The 24,294-nt window shown below is 49.5% G+C and overlaps 11 protein-coding genes across 11 annotated transcripts; 8 read left to right on the forward strand and 3 right to left on the reverse strand.

Moving 5' to 3' along the window:
• Positions 1-338: 338 nt before the first annotated feature.
• On the reverse strand, positions 339-2,262 carry N7517_002399 (uncharacterized protein; the record flags this gene model as incomplete). Its single annotated transcript, XM_056720129.1, has 2 exons — positions 339-1,662; positions 1,718-2,262. The coding sequence occupies 2 exons, from the start codon at positions 2,260-2,262 to the stop codon at positions 339-341; spliced, it is 1,869 nt and encodes a 622-aa protein (XP_056584264.1).
• A 937-nt stretch (positions 2,263-3,199) lies between these two features.
• On the forward strand, positions 3,200-5,289 carry N7517_002400 (putative PHD finger domain protein; the record flags this gene model as incomplete). The annotated part of the gene is made up of 2 exons (XM_056720130.1): positions 3,200-5,092; positions 5,149-5,289. The coding sequence occupies 2 exons, from the start codon at positions 3,200-3,202 to the stop codon at positions 5,287-5,289; spliced, it is 2,034 nt and encodes a 677-aa protein (XP_056584265.1).
• A 461-nt stretch (positions 5,290-5,750) lies between these two features.
• On the reverse strand, positions 5,751-6,677 carry N7517_002401 (uncharacterized protein; the record flags this gene model as incomplete). The annotated part of the gene is made up of 1 exon (XM_056720131.1): positions 5,751-6,677. The coding sequence occupies one exon, from the start codon at positions 6,675-6,677 to the stop codon at positions 5,751-5,753; it is 927 nt and encodes a 308-aa protein (XP_056584266.1).
• A 251-nt stretch (positions 6,678-6,928) lies between these two features.
• Positions 6,929-8,391, reverse strand: N7517_002402 (Gfo/Idh/MocA family protein; the record flags this gene model as incomplete). The annotated part of the gene is made up of 5 exons (XM_056720132.1): positions 6,929-7,193; positions 7,256-7,346; positions 7,405-8,103; positions 8,157-8,319; positions 8,368-8,391. 5 exons carry the CDS (start codon positions 8,389-8,391, stop codon positions 6,929-6,931), a joined length of 1,242 nt encoding a protein of 413 aa, XP_056584267.1.
• Positions 8,392-8,981: 590 nt separating this feature from the next.
• On the forward strand, positions 8,982-9,989 carry N7517_002403 (dihydrodipicolinate synthase family protein; the record flags this gene model as incomplete). Its single annotated transcript, XM_056720133.1, has 1 exon — positions 8,982-9,989. The coding sequence occupies one exon, from the start codon at positions 8,982-8,984 to the stop codon at positions 9,987-9,989; it is 1,008 nt and encodes a 335-aa protein (XP_056584268.1).
• A 582-nt stretch (positions 9,990-10,571) lies between these two features.
• N7517_002404 (uncharacterized protein) lies at positions 10,572-11,336 on the forward strand (the record flags this gene model as incomplete). Its single annotated transcript, XM_056720134.1, has 1 exon — positions 10,572-11,336. One exon carries the CDS (start codon positions 10,572-10,574, stop codon positions 11,334-11,336), a length of 765 nt encoding a protein of 254 aa, XP_056584269.1.
• A 1,109-nt stretch (positions 11,337-12,445) lies between these two features.
• On the forward strand, positions 12,446-12,646 carry N7517_002405 (NAD(P)-binding protein; the record flags this gene model as incomplete). Its single annotated transcript, XM_056720135.1, has 1 exon — positions 12,446-12,646. One exon carries the CDS (start codon positions 12,446-12,448, stop codon positions 12,644-12,646), a length of 201 nt encoding a protein of 66 aa, XP_056584270.1.
• Positions 12,647-13,241: 595 nt separating this feature from the next.
• Positions 13,242-14,547, forward strand: N7517_002406 (NAD(P)-dependent alcohol dehydrogenase; the record flags this gene model as incomplete). Its single annotated transcript, XM_056720136.1, has 5 exons — positions 13,242-13,316; positions 13,377-13,404; positions 13,455-13,514; positions 13,571-13,612; positions 13,670-14,547. 5 exons carry the CDS (start codon positions 13,242-13,244, stop codon positions 14,545-14,547), a joined length of 1,083 nt encoding a protein of 360 aa, XP_056584271.1.
• A 934-nt stretch (positions 14,548-15,481) lies between these two features.
• On the forward strand, positions 15,482-17,690 carry N7517_002407 (F-box/WD repeat-containing protein; the record flags this gene model as incomplete). Its single annotated transcript, XM_056720137.1, has 3 exons — positions 15,482-16,256; positions 16,316-16,658; positions 16,709-17,690. 3 exons carry the CDS (start codon positions 15,482-15,484, stop codon positions 17,688-17,690), a joined length of 2,100 nt encoding a protein of 699 aa, XP_056584272.1.
• An 836-nt stretch (positions 17,691-18,526) lies between these two features.
• On the forward strand, positions 18,527-19,653 carry eb1 (microtubule-binding protein BIM1; the record flags this gene model as incomplete). Its single annotated transcript, XM_056720138.1, has 6 exons — positions 18,527-18,540; positions 18,617-18,688; positions 18,779-18,813; positions 18,902-18,979; positions 19,039-19,526; positions 19,591-19,653. 6 exons carry the CDS (start codon positions 18,527-18,529, stop codon positions 19,651-19,653), a joined length of 750 nt encoding a protein of 249 aa, XP_056584273.1.
• A 1,455-nt stretch (positions 19,654-21,108) lies between these two features.
• N7517_002409 (uncharacterized protein) lies at positions 21,109-22,812 on the forward strand (the record flags this gene model as incomplete). The annotated part of the gene is made up of 1 exon (XM_056720139.1): positions 21,109-22,812. The coding sequence occupies one exon, from the start codon at positions 21,109-21,111 to the stop codon at positions 22,810-22,812; it is 1,704 nt and encodes a 567-aa protein (XP_056584274.1).
• Positions 22,813-24,294: the final 1,482 nt, after the last annotated feature.

A 24,294-nucleotide genomic window follows, 5' to 3' on the forward strand; every position in this document is an offset into this window, starting at 1 on the left:
CACGGCTTTCTTACGTGTATACATACGTGTATAGATCACAGTGTTTAAATGTTGGAACTAAAAAAATGATATCAAATCGGCGGAGATTTCATTCAGTTCAGACCATAAAAAGCTGAAACTAGCCATACATCCCCTTGTTTTTCAAGTATTTTCCACATTTTTGATCTCACGCACTCTGTTCATATTGAAACAAATTCATCCCTCTGGGCCCATTCATCATGAAAGGGGTATCCGACGAGAGGTATTCAAACGATTCCCAGACGTGACTTCCCGGCTCCAGTCACCCACACTCCTTCACTCCCACTTCCGTGAATGGGGAATCGTTGCAGTTGGACATCTTAATGACTCCACACAGGGGTATCGTCGGTTTTGTTGCCGGCTTCTTCAAACTGAGCAGCCATGGATTCAAAATCGGGTTTATCCTTGGGATTGATCGTGACCTTGGGATTATCCTTGGGCTCAACCTCGGGGTCAACATTGGGCTCCCCATCCTCGTATCCCCATGGCTTCTCCCCAGCTACTCTCAGCATCAGTCGCACAAGGGCGTGCAAGGTGAAGTACGCGTCGTTTCCCGCATTGTGTAAGTCAGCACACAAGATATTCAGATTTCCCAACATTGCTCGAAGGCCTCGCTTCTGGCTCTCTCCAGCGTCAACACGGTACAGCTCTGCCACATCAAGAGTCTCACGAACGACGGAAGAGGGTTTGCCCAGATTGTTAAAGACTTTGCTACCCGCTCTCTGGAGATGCGAGATATCACCATGGAGGTCGAAACCGACCAAGATCACAGTGCGCTTCTGCTGCTTGTATGAGGTGATCTTCCCCTCCTTAATGGGAACCATGTATGGAGGATGGAATACAGCATCCACAACCTTCCCAATATCATTACTTGGAATCATCTCGCTTTCGCCGAATCGGAAATTACCAGGACATCCGGTTGTGTAAGTATCGTTGACCCAGTGTCGGAACTCCGTGACACGCAGGTGACGGGATCGAACTTGTTTCATCCACATCTGTCCATAATCACCAGGAACCACACCTTCCAAGTCCATCATATCCAGGGTCGAAATTCCAACCTCAGTCAGCCATCCGTAACGGTCCATCCACTCGAGATCAACGCAGATGAAGATAGGGGCATCTTGAAAGGCCCATTTGACAGGCTTCAGAACATCAATTGCGCCGATCTGACCATTGGCAAACGACGGCTGTGTAACATTCGGCTGCAGCGCAGGACGCAGACCAAAGTAGGCTTGCGCACGAGCCAAAGACTCATGCAACTTCTGCATCTGGACATCTCGGGCCGCCTGCTTGTTGTGCCTCTTATTCTTGATTGTGGCGATCGACTGTTTGACTTTCTTTTCGAATTCTTTGAAAACGTGGGGCTCGACCAGCTGTGCCCAGGGTCCCCAGTTCTCCAGAGGCGAGGGAACACGATTCTCCAATCTTGCCTTCCGATCAGGGCTGCTGCTTCGGCCGAGGTACAGAGGCCGCGGCAGTTTCTCATTGTTGATTTCAATCACAAGGCCTTCCTTGTGAACGCCCGTGAGAGTCAATTTGAGTTTCAGAGCCGAATTGATTTCATCGAGAAAACTTTGCGCTTGCATGGTGGTAATCAGAAGAAACGGAGCTTGAGAAATTGCCATTGGGACAGGAAGGTAAAACCTGGGTGAGGATTAGCGTTGATATACTTTGCTAAATGATTATAGATTTCACAAACAGATCCCAGGTCCGATTCCAGAACTTATTACCCACATAGAACCGCTCATTCACTCTCTTGAAGTTCTCTCCATAGAGATACTTGAAAGGGTAGCGGGCCATTGTCACCGCCGGAGTGAACGAGATTGGAACCTGGATCGCAGTGACCGGCTCCTCGTCAAAAATATCGCCGCTATCCTTGAGCACGTCCGAGACATCACGGTGAATCTTGGGAGTATGACCGGGGGTGCGAACATCCTGGTCGATCTCGGTCAAATCGTCATCCGACTCAACTAGCTGTCCAACAACATGGGTACGGATGTACGACAAAGGGAATTGGCCACTCGCAGGATACTCCATACCATGCTCCGGGTCAAAATCAACGGGAAGAGCATATCCACTTACGGCTTGCTTAGCTTCGTTGGACTCGTCTGCCGAGACAACTCCATCCGGACCCCGGGAAGGCTGGGCAGGCTGGACTGCTTGAGCCTTGTTCAAGTTGGCATTCAGATCTTTGAGACCTGGATCCCCTTCGAGAAGCATCTTCAGACGCTCGCGAACATCCATCTTGAACGACACCGATGGAAGCTTGTAGCAAGTTTGAAAATAAGAGATGGAGAGAGAGATGAAAAATTAAAAAGTAAACAAACACGCGGCGCGAAATGCACGGCGAGCTGTTTAGATTGATACTTCCTAGATAGGAAGGAGCGATGTAAATTGGGAAACCACGATGTGAGTTGTGTTTGTTCAGGGAGATCTTCTTCAATGCCGGGGTTTTACATGGAAGGAACCTACAAGATGAAGAATTCTGTATAGTCGTAGTACATACTTCTGTGAATCAAGTGAAATGCATATCTCTATTTCTTCTCTTTCTGCTTTCTCAGGTGTTACCGACAGTGATATACGTACATCCATGGAGGCAGGTTGCTATCCGGTAATTGACAAGTATCTCAGTGTGGAATTACCAGCTTTGTCTCTGAATATCTGACAGAAAAATAAGCACTTGATACTTGGTTTGACTTGAAAAGTCAAATGAAATTGAATTAACTGTTGAATAAAAAAGCCAAGGCAGAGTATAGATGTAGACCCACAGATGTAGTACGGAGTACTCTGTAGGTAGTGGGTTTAAGACAGAGCCAAGTATTCCTCAAGCCCGGAATATTCTTGTAAATTTCAATGCTTTCATATCCTAAATATTAGCAAAGATATTTTCAATTTTATATCTTGAGATCCAGCTGGTAATATGGGGGCGGGTTATGACCTATATTCACGTGACTGAGAGCTCCCCAGACGGTATTGGAATAACTATCATCCGCTGTGTTTAGGACCTCGTGCAGTAAGGCATCCAGCTACGTCTGTTATCGGACACTGAGACCCCTCGATGTCCGCTTTTATCATCGCAGAATCTCAGTGAACTTGGCATATCTCAACAACGATTACAATTCCCAGGCCAAGAGCCCCCACAACCTATCAATATCCACCACCATTGTGCTAGACATCGAACATGCCGATGACCGACGAGACAGACGACAGCGGAGGGGTCATCCTAGATGGCCCCTTCGACCCTGATGCGCAGGCAACTGTTACAGACTTTATTGACTACACCGAATACCTCCCCGCAGATTTAATCCGCTCTTTGACCCTCATCCGCGGCCTCGATGACCGATACCTCGACTCGGCGCAAGCGGTCCACCAGCTCACTCAGATCTACGGCCAGCTCCCAGACCTTCCTCCAGATAATCGACCGGGCGCAATTGCATTGCGCAAAGATATATCTTCCCAGGTCGATCGTGCCATCAACGCGCGCGAATCGGCATATGCCGAGGCCTGCCGCCTCTACGACGTTGTGGATCGCCACTTCGACCGATTAGGCTGCATCCGTCAGAAACTCGAAGCACTGCCGAAACCTGCATCAGCAGAACCGTCGCCCCCACCTGAACCTACACCGAAGCGCGCGCGCGGAGGTAAGAAGACCAACAAGGATGCCACGACGCGTATCACCCTTCGGTTGGATAACAATCGCAACCGGAGAGATAAAAATAGGAGGCGTATGCTAGGCGCTGATGGTGCTTTTGACCCAGACTCTCCGCTTGCCAGTACTGAACAATCGGACTTGGAGAGCGAACTCATTAAAACTGCCCCCAAGCCCGCTCGACCTCCAAAGAAGGAGAAGGCACGTCGCTTGAGCTCGGGCATCGGACAGTCGACAGCCCAGGCCCTTGCGCAGTTGAAACCGCCGCCAGCTGACGCGAAATTGGGCAGCGAGGACCTGCCGTGGCTGCGATTGACGGAATGGGAGATGACCAGGCTGCGGAAGAAGATGAAAAAAAATGCTGTGTGGCAACCGAGTGAAGTAATGATTCACCGTGAGCTGGCCCTGGCAAATCGCGGCTGGGAAGCATACCGTACAGCGAAGGCCCTGGCAGAAGAGACGGGTGAGGAGTTCATTGACTGTGATAATATCGAAGAAACCCGGCGCGGGGAGGCTGCCAAAGACTTGGAGGAGACGAAATTGAGCAATCGCGGAATGAAACTTAACGAAGCAAAGAAGTTGAAACGCGAACAGTTGGCCCGTGAACAAGCATTGATGGAAGGCGAGGGCGGTGCTTTGCCCAGGCCTTTGCCAACCCAAGCACCCCCACCTGCGAATCGAGCATCACGGAAGAGGAAACGGGAAGAAGTTATCCTCGGAGCGACAGAACTGGTTGCTCCCGAGCCTCCAAAGCCTACGCCGGTTTCTGCTCCGGTCGCACCGCCCGTCCCTGTCCCTGCACCCTCTTTCAGGGCTGGCCCGTCTCGGCGCAGATCTAGCCGAGGAGCCGTTCCAGCTGCAGAAACTCACAACGATCTCATTCTCCCAATCAAAATCAACATGTCCCCCGTAGTTGAAGCCAAACCCTCCCCTCCTCCCATCAGCCCTACAAGCTCCGGACAATCCAACCTACCCCTTGTCAAACCCGTCACTACTCCCACACCACCCCTCACTCGGCCTTCATCACGGCGCTCTGCAGCCGCTGCCTCAATTGAAGGAGGAACCCTCATTACCATCCCGACTGCAATAGCAGCAAGTGGACGCGATCGCCGCATCAAAAGCGCAACACCTGCGCACAAAACTCCAATCCGCGAGTCATCAAATGCGCCAAGTGTTCCCGCCCCGGCCCGCCGACGCAAGCGTCCAGCACCAGGTCCCATTTCCACTGGTCAAGATGGCGGCGCAGCAGTAAGCTACGGACGACGCAAAGCGAAGCCAGGAAAGAAGCGTCTCAGTATTCGCGACTCCCAGGATGTCCGTGTAGACGAAGACGGCGTCCTCGAGCAGATCGACGCTAATGAGCCCCGATACTGTCTCTGTGGAGATGTTAGTTTTGGAACGATGATTTGCTGCGAGAACCAGGATGTAAGTTATCCCTATTATGGCATGTTCCAGCAGAATACTAATATCCTACTTCGCAGTGTGATCGTGAATGGTTCCACCTCAACTGCGTGGGTCTGACAGAAGTCCCCTCTCGCACGGCCAAGTGGTACTGTCCCCAGTGCCGTGTTAAGCTGCATAAGGGTGAAGATGGGATCATCAAGGGGAGCTCGCGACGTTGATTGGATTTGAATGATGTTTCTTGCATGATACCACGAAATGCGCTGCTATTTTGTTTTCCTATTCGTGTACGGAGTACTGCCATATGGCTTTCTGGGTTCCCACCCTTTTTTTCCCTATCTATCAAATAATCCTATTTTTATTATCCTTGGAACCTTGGAATCATTGTGATATCTTAAACCCCCGGATGGCCCCAGGGGCCAACCGTCCACGGGTGGTTGTCGGCCTGATTAATATCGCCATTGTGCAATTCCTACCATCGCTCTCTACCACCCATCCCATCCATGGATTTGTTTCTCCCCAGGAACCGTTGACGATGGCGGCGAGCAAAGCGAAGATGAAGAGATGCTCATTTGTGGTATTTGAAGTGCATGGGGCCTCGCTATTGCCCTTAATCAGAAAGATCGAGCAGACCCTTATAAGTGGGAGCTCTAGCCCTGGAATCCACTTCCCAGCCTAGCAACTATATAGCTCTATTTCCTTTCCAATGTACCCCTTCACTACGCTCCTCCGAAGTCTCTTCCATAGCAGCTAGCTCAGCATACCCCTGATCCAACCGTGACGATTTCGAATATCGACTGGTATCCGGCAACTCTTGATATGTATTAGAACCAGGCTGCGGATGATAAAAGTCCGCCGGTAGTTCCGCAGCAAAGCTTTTACCATGTTCTTGTCCATATTGCACCGGAGATGCATACCCAGGAGACATCGGTCCCATCTGCACCGACTCCGTCGGCGACCTCGGCGCCCAAGAAGACGACGACATAGACATTTGATCTGATCTCCGCGACGCAACCGATGCCCCCCTCATAATTCTGCTCGACCGATCGGCCGGATTATACGTCGTCAATTTCCCATCTTCCATCATACCCTGCAAAACACCCGCATCAAGAAGCTCCGCTTTCTTAATCAGTCGATCTACCAGCACCTTCGAAGCGGCTTTCAACTGAGTCTTGACGAATGAAATTAGCGTGCGGTTGCATTCAATCTCGATATCCTCGCGCAGATAGAGTCCGGCTTGTGGAGCGACTGCTTCGCCTTCGTTGCCTGCAATGCGCCATTTGCTTTTTAGGTCGATTCCCATCGGCGCGTACATGTGCGTTTCTAGTCCCCATTCGACGTTGTGGAAACAGCCTTTGAAGCTAATCTTGCCGGAGCCCATCTTGCCCAGACCAGGGAGATATTGTACTCGTTCGATGATCTCGTACCATGTTGAGTAGTACTCGTCGGCGACTGCATCGCGTGGAGCCTTGACTGGCTGATGTGAGATGACGAGTGGGTTTAGTGTGATTATTTCGCTGTGGCTGTGTAGGATGTCGAGGGCTAGTTGGCGGGGTACGGATGAGGGGATGGGTGTGATATTGGTATAAACCTCTTTTCGGCGCATCATTCTGAATGATTTATTTTGATAGATATAAATAGTTGCGGAGGGGAGAAGATAAATTCAAAAGTGCAAGGGTGGATTGATGTTGGGCTCGTATTTCAGCTGCTTACTACTTTAAAGTTGCGGCGTTGCTGGCTATCAGGGCTAGAGCTTGCACATGACGGTATGGCATTGGGGGCCAAATAAATTATATACGAGGGACATTTTGAAAACAATACACTTCTGATTGGTATAACATAAATTCATTTACATCGTCTTTACTTCAGCTCCCACTTGTCGCCCTCGGAGACAATCTCCACAGGCCTTCTCTCGTCCAGTGACTTGCGTCCTGCGTCGAGGATTGCTGTTGTGGCGATGGTATTGCGCAGAGTGGGCAGCGGGCGGGCATCCAACTGGTCGAGGGTAACACGGCCCTCGTTCACGGCTGTAACGGCATCGATGAACTTCTCGAAGCTGATGTAGCCGTATCCAGTCTGTCCGCTGAAGTTTCCTTCTTCATCGGGAGCGTAGCGCATATAGAATCTAGTAGATTGCAGTCAGTATGGAACCACGGTACAACAAAATCCTCGGAATAGGGCTCTTACGGGTTGAAATGAACTAGGCCCTGCTCGTCACCGGTCACTTCATAACCACGCTTGGCCTGGTTAACGCGGATCTCGCCGTTGGCGGCCATATCTGTTCCAATGTGTTAGAAGGGGTCCGTTTATAACTGCCGGAGAATAGGATAACATACAGTGGAAGTACTGGTTGGAGTGAACACCCGCATTTTGAGGTGCCGTCCAGCTAGCAGTATAGACACCAGTGGCAATCTTCGCGGGGTTATCACGGCGGCGCCACTCGACCAGGAGTGTGATGGTATCCTCAGTCTCGGGGACACATCCAAGCGCAGCAGCGGTACCCTGAGAAGCAGTTGCTGTAACCCGCACAGGCTTGTAATCTGGGACCATGCTCTCGCAAATATCAATGTGGTGAGAGTTGAGGTAGTAAGAAATATCGGAATCACGACCAGCCCAGGCCTTGAAGGTCTCGAGCTGGCTCTTAGGCTGGCTCATGTAACTATAAAAGTAGTTGAAGTCACCGAGGGTCTTTGCCTTGGCCCGCGCATCAGAGTATGCAGGATCAAAGCGCTTGTGGTGCTCGATGAAAACGAAGACGCCGTGCTTGCGCGCGGCTTCAACCAGAGCTAGGTGGTCTCCTAGCCGCTGAGTTGCTGGCTTAGTGATGAGCACGTGGATGCCGCGCTCAATTGCGTACAGGGCAATGGGATAGTGGGTGGAGTCGGGGGTGAAGATAGTGATGGCAGATCCCTTGGGGAGAGCATCAATGGCGGTCTTGTATGCGTCGGGGTCGGTCTGGTCGTCCGCAGGGTACGAGGTGAATGAAGTATCGAGGCTGTTGTAGACTTGAGAGATGTTACGGTGCAAGTGGTCGCCTGTTCTCATGGTTAGTTTCCTGTTTGCTTGCCTGTCCTTTCGCTCAACTTACGAATACCAGGGAACTTCTTGCCCGACACACCCACCATGCTCAGCTCGCCCACCTTGCCTCGTCGGCGCAGGTCAAATAGACTGAGGCCTACCACACCGACCTTCTTGTCTGAGCCAGATGCACCACCGCCGACGAAGCCGGTGGTGTATTCGCCAGTGCCAACCTGCGAGCTAGTTAGCTTGGGATCTACTGCGGAGAACGATGTCCGTACCATCAAAACGCTAGGAGGAGCCATGATGTCTGTTAATTCCGAGATTTTGATTGAATTCCGGGGGATTTCTGGGGATTCCTGGGGAGAAAAGGAAATTTAAGATAATTCACAGAAAAATAGAAAGCCGGGGGAGTTGAATTGCTGGATATAATTCTTCCGGCGTTTGAAATGCCAACTCAATAGCCGTATCTTATCGGGTCATGGGGTTTTTGACCCCAATCATTTTCTTCCTCATTCTTTCTTCCGTAGAGAGATACATGTATAAAGCCCTAAAATTATATACTATACACTATTGGGCTTCTCATCTCAATTGACGATTTACCAAATGCCAGACTCATGTCAACGCCATCGCCGGCTGAACTGCGCGTTTACCCGTCTTTTACCCCCTCATGTCTCCCCCACATTCTATGTGCTTCAAACTGATTGGTGGAATATAATTCTCCGCCATACAAAGTGCATCGGACCATTCGCCGACGTGGGGGAGAAGGATGGAAGTTCATAAGCATAGCCAAAGTACCAATTGTGTCATCTTTTAATTGATATATACCCTTCAAATTCCAAGTAGGTTATCATTCTAGTAAAAATCTGTGAACATCAGCTCACGAAACAGAATAATGTCTCCCACTCCACTCCGCACCGGCGTTTATGCGCCAACAATGACCTTCTTCGATGCCGAGACCGAAGAGCTCGACATTGCCTCCATTCGCCGCCACGCTGTGCGTCTGGCAAAAGCCGGCCTCGTCGGCCTGGTTACCATGGGCTCCAACGGCGAGGCTGTGCATCTCAGCCGCGAAGAGCGCATGACCGTGACCCGGGAGACCCGTTCTGCTCTCGATGAAGCTGGTTTCTCCAATGTTCCCGTCATCGCCGGTGCCAGTGAGAACAGCATCCGCGGAACCATCGACCTGTGCAAGGAGGTCGCGGTTTCGGGCGGCGAGTACGTTCTGATCGTGCCCCCCAGCTACTACCGCGCCGCAGTCGGCAACGATGAAACCTTATACGAATACTTCACAGCCGTTGCCGACGGCTCCCCCATTCCTATTATCCTTTACAATTACCCTGGTGCCGTCGCTGGCATCGACATGGACTCCGACCTCATCATCCGTATCTCCGAACACCCCAACATCGTCGGCACTAAGTTCACCTGCGCCAATACCGGTAAGCTGACTCGTGTCGCTACCGCTCTGGGCGCCATCACCCCATCCTCTCCCTTGGCGCCGGCCGAGCGTACCGCAACAGTCTCCAAGCCCAACGCCAAGCACCCATACGTTGCTTTCGGTGGTATTGCCGATTTCAGTCTGCAAACCCTCGTCTCTGGTGGCTCTGCTATTCTTGCTGGTGGCGCGAACGTTCTTCCCCGTCTGTGTGTTCGTATCTTCACTCTCTGGTCCGAGGGCCGTCTTACAGAGGCCATCGAGGCCCAGCAGCAACTCAGTGCTGCCGACTGGGTTCTCACAAAGGCTTCCATTCCTGGCACTAAGGGTGCTATCCAGTCATACTACGGTTACGGCGGGTTCCCTCGCCGACCTCTCAGCCGCCTTACTGATGAGCAGTACCAGACTGTCGCTGATAAGATCAAGACTGCTATGGATGTGGAGTTGAGCTTGCCCGATGTAGCATAATGGCTTGGAAATATGGCAAGAAGCTACATTTAAAGTCTAGTAATATAACTACAATGCATATATCAAGTTCTATGCCCTCACTTTCTGTTACATCTTATCTGTTAGCACCTAGTAATCCCTTACATTAGTGTCATGGGACTACTTGAATGGGACTGTCTCCTTAGGGTAGACGGGTGTCATGTGTGATCAGCTGAGGCAAACAGGCTTCATACGTAACAACTGCATCATTCAAATTCCTCGCTTTAAAACCCTCTTTCCCAAACTGGCATAGTTCCATGAAATATACTTTATTCCTAATTTCACGCCGGAATACGCCCACTGGGAACTGAGACGGTCGTACTTACAGCCTATTAAAGGAAATAGATGGGCTTCTAGTTAGGGTTTAGTAGGTCAAATCAACCTTTCAAGGTTGAAGCCTTGTATAGTCTGATCACCTCTCAAGGAGTGATTCTTCTCAACCACCTAAATATGATAAGTAAATATACAGTCTACTTCTTAGTATTAGCCAGGTATTTCAACCCATGTGCAATATTACCGTATATGCTGGTTGTACAACTATTCTACCTCAGACAATCTACCAAAATGGACGATACCCCCATAAATACAATCCCCCAAACTTGGTGTTTCATACTGAGACTCGAGAGACTTGAGCTCATACTTGCCTGCATGAAGGAAATAAAAACGTCCTTCATCTCACAACCGTGTCTAACACTTCTCCGGATTAACCTCAATCATCTGGACATTGCTTCTGGTAGGACTTCGCCTTCTGTTACGCAGTATTTCATGCCACGAACGGACACGCCTAGGGTAGAGAAGATACAATCAGATCCGAGCTATGATTGGTTTCTATCTCAAAAGGGCAACTACGGCAAAGGAAATCTTAGTGCGAACTATCTACTTCGGCGTGTGTTCATGGACTACCAGGACTGGAGTATTCCGGAATTCTGGCCCTACGAGCTGGATGGGGTGAAAAGCGAAGAAAAAGATAATAATAAGGATTCTACTGTCCAGGAGTCGGGTCGCCTTGGTAACAATAAGGATGACAAGGTGGGCGACAGAGAGGACAAACCGGATGATAAAGCAGTCGACGAGAGGGAAAAAATAGACCGTGACAAGAAGGTCAAAGAAGAGGAAATCATGGGCCTCAAAAAACGTGATGAGAGGGACAAAGATGGCTGCAAGGACGAAGAGAGCTGTGACGAGGATTGCAAACCAAGTGATGAAAGTCACGAGGAAAGCGAAGAAAGCGACAAGGAAGCTGATGATGACCATGAGATGGTGATTGCAAATTCATTAGACCTGGATATCCGCAACTACCAGACTGATGACTGGTTAGTCTACTGGTAGGTGACACATTGGTATTCCTAGGGGAATTTAATATTTGTATTTTTTAGGCTGATAAATTTCACATAGGCACCAAAGACTATACGATATCGACCTCCCGGACAAAACACACGGAATCAGTATCGCCAGGACAATGGAGCGAGATCACCCGCACAAGTGCCATGCATGGGCTCTGGTAGATGTGATATTATGTGGCCACGCTCGTCCCTCGACTGCTGAGCTCATAGCCTTAGTGAGTTGGGGGTTGAGAGGCATGTCCTGTCAAATGGAATCGTTCGCCAATGGAATTGAGCCAGAGGATGTCCCTATGCTAAGTGAAGTTTTCCCAGTACGTTCGATTCACTCTTAACCATCCATTTTGCAAAATGTTTCTTACTGATATCTTGCGATTTCTATAGATCATGATCGTAGTATTCGACCAGAAATGCTGTGCTCGTGTACTAAGCGGTTACTTTGATGGTAGATTTCAAGTTCAATTTACCCCAGTCTTGGATTTTAAAGAATTCACCAATTCACCAAGGTCAGGTCGTCAACTTTGAATGGTTATATGGGTCAGATTGACAAGGAGAAATATTACGATATGATGCACTCTCTGCTTCGTTGGGCGTGGCCTCTTGATCATTATTTCACCACTATCGCTCAGCTTTAAGACCACAGCAATTATGACTATATGTGGAATCTTCGTTTAGCTCTGCTGCCCCAGTGTAGCTTTGAATGGCTCATTTATATGGTTAAATTTCTCCTTGACGTCGCTAAGGGACATTCGATCTTGATTTGTAGTAAATCATTCCATGGTAGTCCCTAAACTTGCAGATATATTGCTTGCCCTTGACAATAAATTCGATTTGTAGTAGTAATGATGATGTGTGCTCGCCATTCAATTGCGAGTACACGCCCACATGAACCCTAAGATAGGATCTCTTGAAGTGACTGAGACCTGGGCGAAAGAGACAAATCCTACATAGGTTCGGCATCATCAAAATTCATGCATCCTGAATTCTAGGCCCGGCTGCATGGGCACGAATCATATGAGGTATTATTAAATACCAGCAACATAGTGGTACTCAAACCGATTGTACAGAGTACAAGGCATCAAATTCCCCTATCCCCACATGGCGCGTGCTGTTGTGGATGTTCGCGACGTCGCCTGCCTCTCCGTCCAGTTATTACACCAGGCAAATATTGTTGAAGCAGGGGATTGTCGCAGTTTCATTGCCAGTACACCAGGGGTGTGGGAGTTGCTGCCGTCAACTGAGGCTGCTGTCCTCTCTTTACAATACCCAGACCATACCCATGTAAAGTCCAAGCCCTAAGCCCAAGCCCTATACATCCCACTTCTTATCGTTGATAAGAGGCCCGGGATATTAATTTCTCCTCGCAATCTCATAGGTGGAAAAACTACTAAATCGGAGTTGATACGAGAACCCGTCCACTAGAAGACAGGCCTAGTGTTATCAGCTACGTAGCATGGATGTTATTAGAATCCTACCCCACCAAATAAAGCAAATCACCCCACGCTGCCCAGACTCTTTTCATCGTATTCGCCTCTCGGGCGATCTCGAATACCGAACCTGCGCTCTGATTGCCCTCGGTTGGCAATTTGCCCGGTGGAGCGGGTCCACGGGACGATGTCCGACGGGGGGAATCGGCTTTGAACTGTACCAGTACGTAGTGCCCATGGCTTTTGAGACTATATCCCGCGAAGGAATAATCAGGGAATGTTTCACGATCCCCGCTCGTAAGGGTTTAAATTTTAGTAGCGTTGATATACCCCCCTCCTCCCCGCTTGTGTCGTGGTTTCTACTTTTCTTTTCTTACTTTTTTTGGTTCTCTCGTGTACGCTTTGCTGTCTGCTATCCTAGAGAATAGTCATTTACAAAGGCTTCAGACCAATCACTCACTTTCACAATGCCTTACCCCGAAGAAGCTGAGGGCTTCCAGGTCGATGGACCTAATAGCTTCACCCAGTTCCACAAGCGTCACGTATGGGCTCTTTTCTGTGTGCTGGCTCGAATATGCGCTTACTTAGATTGATTGCAATAGTTCAAGCTGAAGCCTTTTGGCGACTATGGTGAGTTAGGCTGTGCCACTATGTTTCGTCCCGATTCTAACCGAGTGTAGATGTCGACGTTAAGATTGAGGCCTGTGGTATTTGCGGCAGTGATGTCCACACTATCAGCGGTATGGTTATATTGACGAAAGATCAAGCAGAAAAACTGGCTAATGTTCTCCTGCAGGTGGATGGGGTGATCAAAAGTTCCCTCTGTGCGTGGGTCACGGTACGTATTCAAAAAGGAAAAGATTATGCCACTGCTCAATGCTAATGGCCATTCTAGAAATCGTCGGTCGGGCAATCCGTGTCGGACCCAAGGTCACTCTGATTAAGGAAGGCGAGCGTGTTGGCGTCGGCGCGCAGTCCTACTCCTGCGGCAAGTGCAAGCAGTGCCGCAACGACAACGAGACATACTGCCAGGTTGAGCCTATGGACACCTACGGCTCAAAGTGGGCCGACAGTGGCATCGTTAGCCAGGGTGGATACTCATCTCACGTGCGGACACACGAGCACTGGGTGTTCCCCATCCCTGACGCACTCGAGACCAACGCAGTTGCCCCGATGCTGTGCGCAGGCCTGACTGCTTACTCCCCCTTGGTGCGCAATGGCGCTGGTCCTGGCAAGAAGGTTGGAATTGTTGGACTGGGTGGCATTGGTCACTTCGGTATCATGTTTGCCAAGGCGCTGGGTGCGGAGACGTGGGCTATTTCGCGTTCTCGCGCTAAGGAGGCCGATGCTCTTAAGCTCGGTGCTGATGGTTACATTGCTACTGCTGAAGAGGGATGGGAGAAGGAGCATCTGTGCTCGTTTGATTTGATTATCAACTGCGCTAACTCCTCCGAGGGTTTCGATCTTGCGCGCTATCTGTCCATGATGGATGTTCATGGCCGCTGGATCAGTGTTGGTCTTCCTGAGGAGGAGGGTCAGGTCATTAAGGCTCAGAACCTTATCTCTAATGGTGTTCTCATCGGTGCTAGTCACCTGGGTAGCCGTCGGGAGATGCTTGATATGTTGCAGCTGGCTGCCGATCAGGGTCTTAAGGGTTGGGTGGAGGAGATCCCCATCTCCGAGGAGGGACTTAAGGATGCCATGCTGCGCATGAAGAAGGGTGATGTTCACTACCGGTTCACCCTGACCGGATATGAGAAGATCTTTGGATGAAAAGATATGATCAGTATTGAGAATTAGTATATAGTCGGTGTCAACATACAAAACCAAGGGGGTAGAGGGCTGGTTAGGGGTGTTTATTCATGTCGAGGAAGTTTTCTGAAGAAATTAAAAACAATTATTTATTTCCAATAATAGTATTGATTTTCACTTCCCATGTGCCACATTCCCCGAAGCGAATCCGGATGAAAGAAGTATACAAAGCGGTCGAACACCGAATTCAGATTGGACTGCATTTAGGTATGTTTCCAATATTAGCATCAGCCTTAAAAATAAAGCCTATCATTATCATTGTCTTAGAAAAAAATAAAAGCCGTAATCGCCACCGGATCAAGGTTGTAGATGGTACTTTGATCTGCAGTGGATTTATTGTGACGATCCAAGTCACAGTTACTCCGCACTTCCGGTTCCCCCCCCCCCCAGGATTTGCCCCCCGATCCTTAAAAAATCTGAACCATGGAGGGTACTCTAAAAGTACTCGGTACCTGATTCTTATAGTAGATTACAACTTCAATGCTCGTACCAGTGACTCCTCGGTAACTTGATAGTCGAACCAATCACTCCTCCCAAATTCACCGCCCGATAACTCAGATCCGTTCTGCTTTCTGGAATTCTTCCGCCCTTTTATCTTCTCCTTGCGCCTTCGTTTTTTTTTCTTTTGTCATTCTCTCTCTATAGTTCATTCATTAATTCTTCTCTCTTTCTTTTTTTATTCCCTTGGGTCCTGGAGTTCGCGAACGGTCGTTGATATACTTTGTTAGATTTATCTTACAGAACCCCCCAAGATCAAAACGTCAGATTGGTCGATAAATAGACCGGACTCACAAAAAGCATTGTCATTCTTTTGCTTCAGCAACCGACAGCACATATCGGCAATCACATTCATCCAATTGTTGAATTTGCCCTCGACACACCAACAACCTCGGTCATGTCGCCACGAGAGACCAACGCCACCTCCACCAGACGACGCTCCTCGTTGTCGTTTCGTTCGCGCCCACGTACAGCCGGTCATGCCGCCCCGATGTCGAAAGAGCTTGCTTTGGACACATGGGAGGAGCCATACGTGATGGAAATATGCCAGGATGACCACGCACCGGTCGTGGAAGAGATCGATCCGTTCCCGAATGCGGCGCCCCGGCGCCGTGGTGCCAAAAGCTTTTCGAGTTTGAAGCATCCCGTGGATGGCTTGGTTGCTCTCGGCCGCCGTCTGTCCGTCAGTCTTCGCAACAAGCCTTCCAAGCAAGCACTTCCTCTCACCGAGGACATCAAATTGGTTGATGAAGATGAAGACTGTCAATACAACCCTGTTTCGACCCATGCAAACCATAAGCGCATGGCCTCCGGTAGCTGGGATGCCCGATCAACGAAAACACATTGGCACCAGGGATATAGCCAGCAGACCTACAGCGTCAATCGGCGTCCTTCACTGAATAGTGTGTCTGCCCTACAGAGTTTCTATGCCCCGACCGGCCGTGGGCGGCAGGCACCCCCAGTTCTGCCGAATCACATGTCCGGAGGTGCCGCGCGCGCTGCAGCTGCAGCGCAGAATGAGCAAAGGGAGGCTGCGCGGCTGGCTAAGGCGGAACTAGAGAACAAGATGCTCGATATGAGGGTTCCGCAGGACTCGGAGAGCGGTATTTGTATCGACCTGCGCGATCGGTCGGATGTGTCAGACGCCGATTTGCTGGGTGTTATGCGACTCGGTAAGGATGAACCCCCTGATGGGCAGCACGTGTGTTGTGCTAACTTCTTTTCTTTATAGATCCCGTGGCTCTCCTTCCGGCTGAGATTACGTCACACATTCTTTCATATTTGGATCCTGATTCCCTCATGGACGCGGAGCTCGTGTCTCGTACTTGGTATGGTGCGTCCTCTTCTCATGTTTGGAGGCACGTATTCCGCAATTCATATGGCCGACGGCCAGCAAGTGAGACGGCCTCCAAGGTGAAGCTGTCATCTGGCTTAGGGAAGTCAATCCCGAACCAGGACTGGAAGAAGAAGTTCCTTGTTCGGCGCGCTCTCGATCAGCGCTGGACAGAGGGCAAGGCTGCAGCCATTTATCTTCAAGGTCACGAGGACAGCGTCTATTGCTCTCAGTTTGACGAGTAAGTTACCATTGATCTGTTGGTACCATCCACTTCTAACAAGCTTGTAGGAACAAAATCATTACTGGCTCCCGTGATCGGACAGTTCGTGTGTGGGACGCACACTATCCGTGGTCATGCAAGAAGATTATTGGACCACCTGCGGCCCGGACTTTCCGCCGTGGTCCAGTGAACAATCCAACTGCCCAGGCCACGGGTTGCTCCCCCTTCGTGACTATTACCCCGCCGTGGCCCACGCCGGATGAGACTGCGAAGATTACCGCACCATTGGAGGAAGATTCGATATACCACAGCGCATCAATCCTGTGCCTGCAGTTTGACGAGGAGATCATGGTCACAGGCTCTTCGGACTTCACCTGTATCGTGTATGACATTAAGGACGACTACCGACCGATTCGTCGTCTTTCCGGCCACCACGCCGGTGTGCTTGATGTGTGCTTTGATGACCGGTATATCGTCTCATGCTCCAAGGATACCACCATCTGTGTGTGGGACCGAAACACCGGTGAGCTTTTAAGACAGCTCAACGGCCACCAAGGGCCAGTGAATGCCGTGCAGTTACGCGGTGACCTTATCGTGTCAGCCAGCGGTGACGGTGTTGCCAAGATGTGGAACGTGATCTCAGGCCAATGTGTCAAGGAGTTCACCAGCAAGGACCGTGGCCTTGCATGTGTCGAATTCAGTGACGATGGCCGGACCATCCTCACTGGCGGCAACGACCGCATAATTTATCAATTCGATGCTAACACGGGCGAGCTCGTCAACGAGCTCCACGGACATTCGGGCCTCATCCGATCTCTGCATCTCGACAGCGCGAATAAGCGTATCATTAGCGGTAGCTATGATATGAGTGTCAAGGTGTTCGACCGTGATACGGGTGATATGTCCATCAACTTCCCTGGCTGGACCACAAGCTGGATGTTGAGCGTGCAGTCCGATTATAGACGCATTGTTGCGACGAGCCAGGATTCCCGGGCTGTTATTATGGACTTTGGATATGGTCTAGACGGGATCGACCTGTTAGAGGAGTGATTCATTTGCATTTGTTTATATATCGCTTGCTCTTCTCAGCGTTGCTACTTTCTCTTTGTGGATTTGTTTGGTCATTGTTATTACATACATGTATACATTGCTAGGATTGTGGGAGTCGGATATGAGGTTCCTCGTCTTGGGTACAAATTGGATCCGCCCCTGGAATATTGGCAGAATAGATTCTTGCTCTTCTTTGTTATTCTTACACACATATCATTAGTGCAGCATTATATAGTTAGCATATATTATCTTATATGTTGTATCGCGACAATAGCCTCAATCTCCAATGCCGTGTGAGCTTGTCGTCGCTTTAGGCGACGAGGCAGCTACAAGATCAATAGATCGACCATTTCTGCTGGTCAAATATGGCGGCGGGAAAGGCGGTAGCAGCCGCGGTCAAATGTTTGAGTAGTAATGCACGAGCCAACAACTTGAATCCTGAGTGACAGCATAACGAAAGACTTGATATATGAGATTTGATCTGTTACGGTGGAACTGCGCCTCACTTGACAATGTAATAGTTTCATGCACCGAGCTAATATCTCAGGCTACGATGTGATACCTCAGGTAAAACCTGACACCTCAGGCATCAAGTCATTGATTAACTAATCGATCTATGATTCGCCAGAAAAGGTGGGCTAGCGCCAGTGTGATCCGTGGGATTTAGCATCAAAACAATCCCTCTGCTGTTTCCCATCAACCACACAAGCAGAGACTACAAGAAGTCCTGGACTTGCGGTGTAATATCTTCATCAAGCTCTTTTTCCGCTTAGCGCTCATCTCAGTCTCATTTCCCGCTTTAGCGTTTACATTGATATCTATCCTACCCCACCATCATGGGTGAATCCAGGTTCGGCTTTTCTCCTATTCCCCGCCGTCTCGCGACCAATATGGCCTTACTGACGCCGATCAATTTATGTTTATAGACAGGAACTGCTCGCATGGCTCAACAACCTGCTGCAGCTGAACCTTACCAAGATTGAGCAGTGTGGAACCGGGTATGGATCAATATTCTCTCCAACTTCAAACGGCCAGGGCGATCTTTTTTTGTATAGATCGGATAGGCTAACCTGTTACCTTGTCTACAGTGCTGCCCTCTGTCAGATCTTCGATTCGATTTTCAGTATGTAATCACCACGACTTGCGCAACAATCGAGAGAGGCGGTCTTGTAATGGTGGAACAAATACTGACTGATCATTTCTTTGTTCAGTGGATGTTCCCATGTCCCGGGTCAAGTTCAACGTCAACACCGAATATGCTTACCTTCAGAACTTCAAGGTTCTTCAGAGTATGTGAAGGCGGATTTCCAAATTGGCCAACAATCCCCTTTTTAACATGATCACCCAGATGTCTTCGCCCGTCACCAGGTCAACAAGCCCGTCCCCGTCCAGTCCCTTACAAAGTGCCGCATGCAGGACAACCTTGAATTCCTCCAATGGGTGAAGAAATACTGGGATCAGCACTACCCCGGTGGTGAATACGACTCCGTCGGTCGACGCAAGGCTTCCGGCGCCCCTGGCTCCGTTGGTGCCGCCCCCGCTTCACGCGCCCCATCTGCCAGCAGCGCACGCCGTGGAGTGACCCCAACAACCGGTGGCGTCCGTCCCCGCGTTGCCGTCGCCGCGGCCAGTGGAGCAGCGGTGGCTGCCCTGCAACAGGAGATCACGACACAGAAGGAAGCTATCGCAGGACTGGAGAAGGAGCGCGATTTCTACTTCGCCAAGTTGCGCGATATCGAGCTGTTGCTCCAGAGCGCTATTGAAGCCGACCCCGAGCTCGAAAAGGAGGAAGATACGCTTGTTAAGCACATCCAGGGCATTCTATACTCGACCGAGGTCCGTTCCCTTGACTTATTCGCTGATGATATCCCTAACTGACGTTTCTGCGCTCCCCTATTAGGACGGCTTTGAGATTCCCGCTGAAGGAGAAGAGGTTGCGGCTGACGAGCTCGAGACTTTTTAAGTGAAATGAGTTCTGGGAGAGGAGGAAAGACCCGTTACTAATACCCCCGCGTCTTCTATTTCTCTTTGCATTGTCAAATAAGACGAGCCGAGCACGTAGATATGGAGTCACAAATGCAGCCTATTTTTCCAGAGTGGTCTGACACTGCTTAAAATAGGTTTATGGAGACTGGGATCGACATATGATTCTCCTTTACACCGTATGACACAATGACAGATTATTTCCCTGAGGAATACATAATTGAATAAGGGATGTCGACGATTTAAAAACAAAGGTATAAACAAAGATAGTAATACATTTATATATGCATGTAGCGCCTTGCCGTGATAATTAAACCTGCATGGTAGACTAATCCCAAAATAGATTAGTATTCTTGGCCAGAACCTCATCTGGGCCCTGTCACTTTCTAATTCGTTGTTTCTGGCGGTACCTGGCGGTACCTGCGTTGAGAGAACTGGCTTTTGTTTGGGGATTTATTTTTTTTGTTCTCTTCCAAAACATCAAACTTCAATTTGCAAAAACTTCTTTCTCCAAAATTCAGGAGGAAAAAAAAGAAAGAAATCTGTCGGCCCCCGAGCCTAGTTCGTCAACACGGGTCGCCTAGACTAGACCTCGATAGGGGATTGTTGGGTCCCGGTCTGGGTCTTTTCCATCATTTTCCCGTTTCGCTTCTCTTTCGTGTGTCTCGCTTTTTTGCTTTCTTTTTGCTTTCTCTTTGTTTTCTCTTTGGTCGCTTTTTGAGTCATTTTGCTTTGCATTTTTGTCTTCCCCCTCTTGACGCTGAAAATTGTGCTGAGAGTGTGACCATACTACCCTGAAAGCTGTCAATCCTGACCTGCTTACTCTCTCGACATATTAAACACTCTATATTTCTTTTGGTTCCAGATATCCAAAAACACAATGGATTAGGAAGTGAGACTGGCCTCTCTCTTTTTTTCAATCCACTCTTTTTTTTCAATCCACTCTTTTTTTTTTTCTCACTCTTTTACTCCAGGTATGTGTTATCGATTCGAGGCCCCGGGGCCGTTTGCTTACACTTGGGGCTTCCCCAATTGAATCCATACTGACTCCGCTTAGTCGTTTGACCGATTGCCATTCCATCCACGTAACTGTGCGCCATATACGATATTCTTGCGAAGTTATTCATGCTACGCTGTTGATCACAACGTTTTTGGCTTCGCTTTTACCAACATCCATTCATTCATATTGTCGACCGGGTCATTCCTTTCTCAGTCCGACAATCTATCTTCCAACTCCAACTGTGCACACGCTAGAACGTGTTTTTCTTTCGTTTATGTTTACATCTACGTTTGCCGACTTTAGCCTTATCAGTCCCATCCTTCGCAATACTGCGAAGCTCAACCTCTGTGAGGATCAACGATACATCCTTTGTTCTGCTACTTTGTCTTGATATCCCATTGCATGTGATTGCCACACGTGCACGTGTATGGAAAAATGGTCAACATGGCTCATGGTCATCACCGTCACTCGCGCATCGGCAAGCTAATTAGCGCCAGGCGCCGCGCGGCTGTTGATGAAGATGCGGGCTCTGATTTATTGGAGGATGATCCATTTCAAAATTCCATCCTCCCCGCAGTCATACTTCCGGATGAAAATTGCGACTCGAAAAACTCTCTGTGTCTGGAGCATGCCGTGAATGAATCTGATCCATTGCTTGAAAAGCGGGACGAGACGACCTCTGCCGATCCGACTCTTATTGAGACTGTATTGCAGATAGTCGATGCTAGCTCACATACTCTCTTTCAATCGACCGCTACTGACTTTCCGATGACGATATCAGATTCTACGGGCGCCAGTTACACGCTACCGGGCTCGGACAGCTTGACTACGACTGCGAGTGAGACTGCAAGTGCAAGTGTCTCTATAGATTTAGGGCTATTGACCTCGCCGACGCCTACCCCTGCTACCCAGCCAACAACGTCGCCGCTATCCGAAACATCATTTTCAAGCAACTCCACGATCTCAACTCAAACTTCTTTGACTACCACAAACTCCACAACTCAACTTACATCAGCATTAAGACATACCTCAGCAACAGTCATCAATTCGCCTGGATGGACTTCAACTCCACTCCTCGGTCCTTCTAGCTCTACGCCCTCTGTTACGACAACATCAGCGTCAACGTCAACGTCAACGTCAACCCAGGTGCACAACTACTGGTCATATTCCAGCTCTGGCTCCGACTCCGGTTATGACCCCAGCTCTGGTTCTGGTTCTGGCTCTGGCTCTGGCTCCACTTCCAGTTCCAGCTACTCAACGATCCCGACCTCCAGCACAGACTACACAACCTCTTCGTCAGGTGTATACGGAGGTGCTGAGTCAACTGGCTCAGCGACTGGTACCGGATCCGCGCCAACTACAAGTGAAACGAACGCCTCGGGGGATCCGACAATCGATCCCGAGACATCTAAAATCGTGGGCGGTGTAGTAGGATCAGTTGCCGGTCTCGCCCTCATTCTTTTCCTTATCTTTTACTACCTCCGCCGCCGAGGATTCCTTATGGGCAAAATGGGACGTCCCACCATGTTAGGTGACGCGGCAGCGGGGGCTGGAGCAGGGGCCGGGTCTCGAGAAGTCGTCGAGCGACGTGAAAGCAACGATCCCCTCTTCACAGCCTCATACTTCGCCCCCGCCTTCATGAAGAAATGGCGCCAGTCAACGGCAACAGCGCGCTCTGGTAGCACCATCGACTCTGCCCCCAGCGAACGCGGGTTCCAAAAGATTTCCGGCAGAAAGCTTCCCCCTGTCTTCACCCACGGGGGCGACGGATATGGCGGCGGACTAGACGGCGATTCCCCCACCATCCCAGGCTTTACTCCCACCTCCCCAGCAACGGGACCAATGGGATCACCCTCCTATGCTCCGCCCCCAACCTCGCAATATGGTGGCATGCCCCTAGACTCAAAATACACCCGCGAGGTCGAAGAACACACCCCACCCTTACGGTCTAACCCCGTACACCTTCCTATCTCCAGTTCGGTCAATGTTGCTACCCCGATCACTATCACACCGGCCCACCCCGTTGCGCAACCCCAGAGCGCAATCCCCTTTGCGCCGCGGCCGGATGCGCTCGGCCGCAGTTTGCATAGTTTCGACGGGAGTCGAAGCAGCCGCTTCACTGAGGTTATTGATCCGTAATTGTCGATGTGATATGGGATATGTGAAATGATGGAAATGAAGTGATGGGTGGGGTGCAGGCCCTGAGATCGGACTCCGGGGCTCAGCCCCGATCGTGCCTTTGTTATTGTTAATATTTTCCGTACGATTCTACTTGTGCTATAAAGCGCATTTCCTGTCTTTGATTGTCATTTTGTTATAATTTTCTTTTTTTTTCTTTTTTTTTTCATCATTGATACCCCCCTCTTTCTATTTTCCCTCTGCTCATTTTTCTCTTATTTCTTGTTCAAATTATTTTCACTTCATCTTCTCACTTACCCTTGATGTTTGTGTCATTGTGGATATATTATTTCTTTGTTTTAATATGATTGACTACGTGTATGAGTTAAGGCCTGAACGGTATCAGCTCGGATTCATAAATGTAGTCTAAAACTATCAATTTATATATATGAAACCTTGTGCATCTGCCCATACGTATCTCTTGATTGAGAAATCAGTCAAGTTTTGGACTGCTTACTATATGTAGATGAGCAGAATTAACGAAGTGCTGATCAGCCGTGTAACACATTTTGCCTCACGAGCGAATCCTGTATGGCCGGCTATGCATGACCACGTGGCAAGGTGAGACTAGCATTCCAAACCTTTGTCATTTCTTCCAAGACTGCTTCATCTGACATGTGAGACTTTCATCGCCGTCTGAGACTAGCTACTGTAGTTGGGTTAGATATTCCTTTTTATATGCCCAACGAGTCGAAAGAGATGACTTTTCTCGAATGCTTTGAAACCCAGCCTCACTTCCAAATATAACACTCTTCAGGCGTCAAGTGGTCGAAGAGGCTGAACATCCATGATTTACTTTTGGATGCAGGTGCAGGTATTGTTCATATTCGTGTCAAATGTGGCTCGGTAGGAACCTATCTATCAAAGTATTGGCAAATTCTCAACCTTATCTGTATTTACGCGTCCTAAGACCAAATTTAAGCCGTATTTTCTTTTCAGCCCACTGTCAGTCTCTTGGATGTCGTGCTAGAGTCCGAGTCCTTCTGCCTAACTACTTAACAGCCTCGGAGTAGCCTTGTCTTGGAGCGAATTCACCCAATATCACTGTCACCTATTGCACTGCCCTTCCACAACCAAGCTGGTGATATTTCTTGCCCCCGGATTCTGCTAGAGCTCATGAGGCTCCCGTCATAGTAAGAGGCGCACCCGCCACATCTTCAACCGCACCGCCACAAATTACGCCACAAGGCGATCTCGCTTCCCTGTTCTCCACGCTTTTCACCCGGAATACTATCAAGTTATTGGCGGATAAGTGGCTAGCGAAACCAAATTATTTCTTGTCGCGTGCCTTGATAGGTTTCCACAGTTGTCGCATGGTCATGATGCGCACAGTCTAGCCGCTCATCAAGTGGACACTTCCCCGTCTCCCAAGGTAACCAAGCCCCATGCGACCAGACTCTTGCCTCCTTACTTGCGCCCATTATCAGACAATGCCAATACATC

This window comes from Penicillium concentricum (genome assembly GCF_028827145.1).
Source record: "Penicillium concentricum strain IBT 3081 chromosome Unknown utg000001l_segment0_segment0, whole genome shotgun sequence".
NCBI classification, from domain to species: domain Eukaryota; kingdom Fungi; phylum Ascomycota; class Eurotiomycetes; order Eurotiales; family Aspergillaceae; genus Penicillium; species Penicillium concentricum.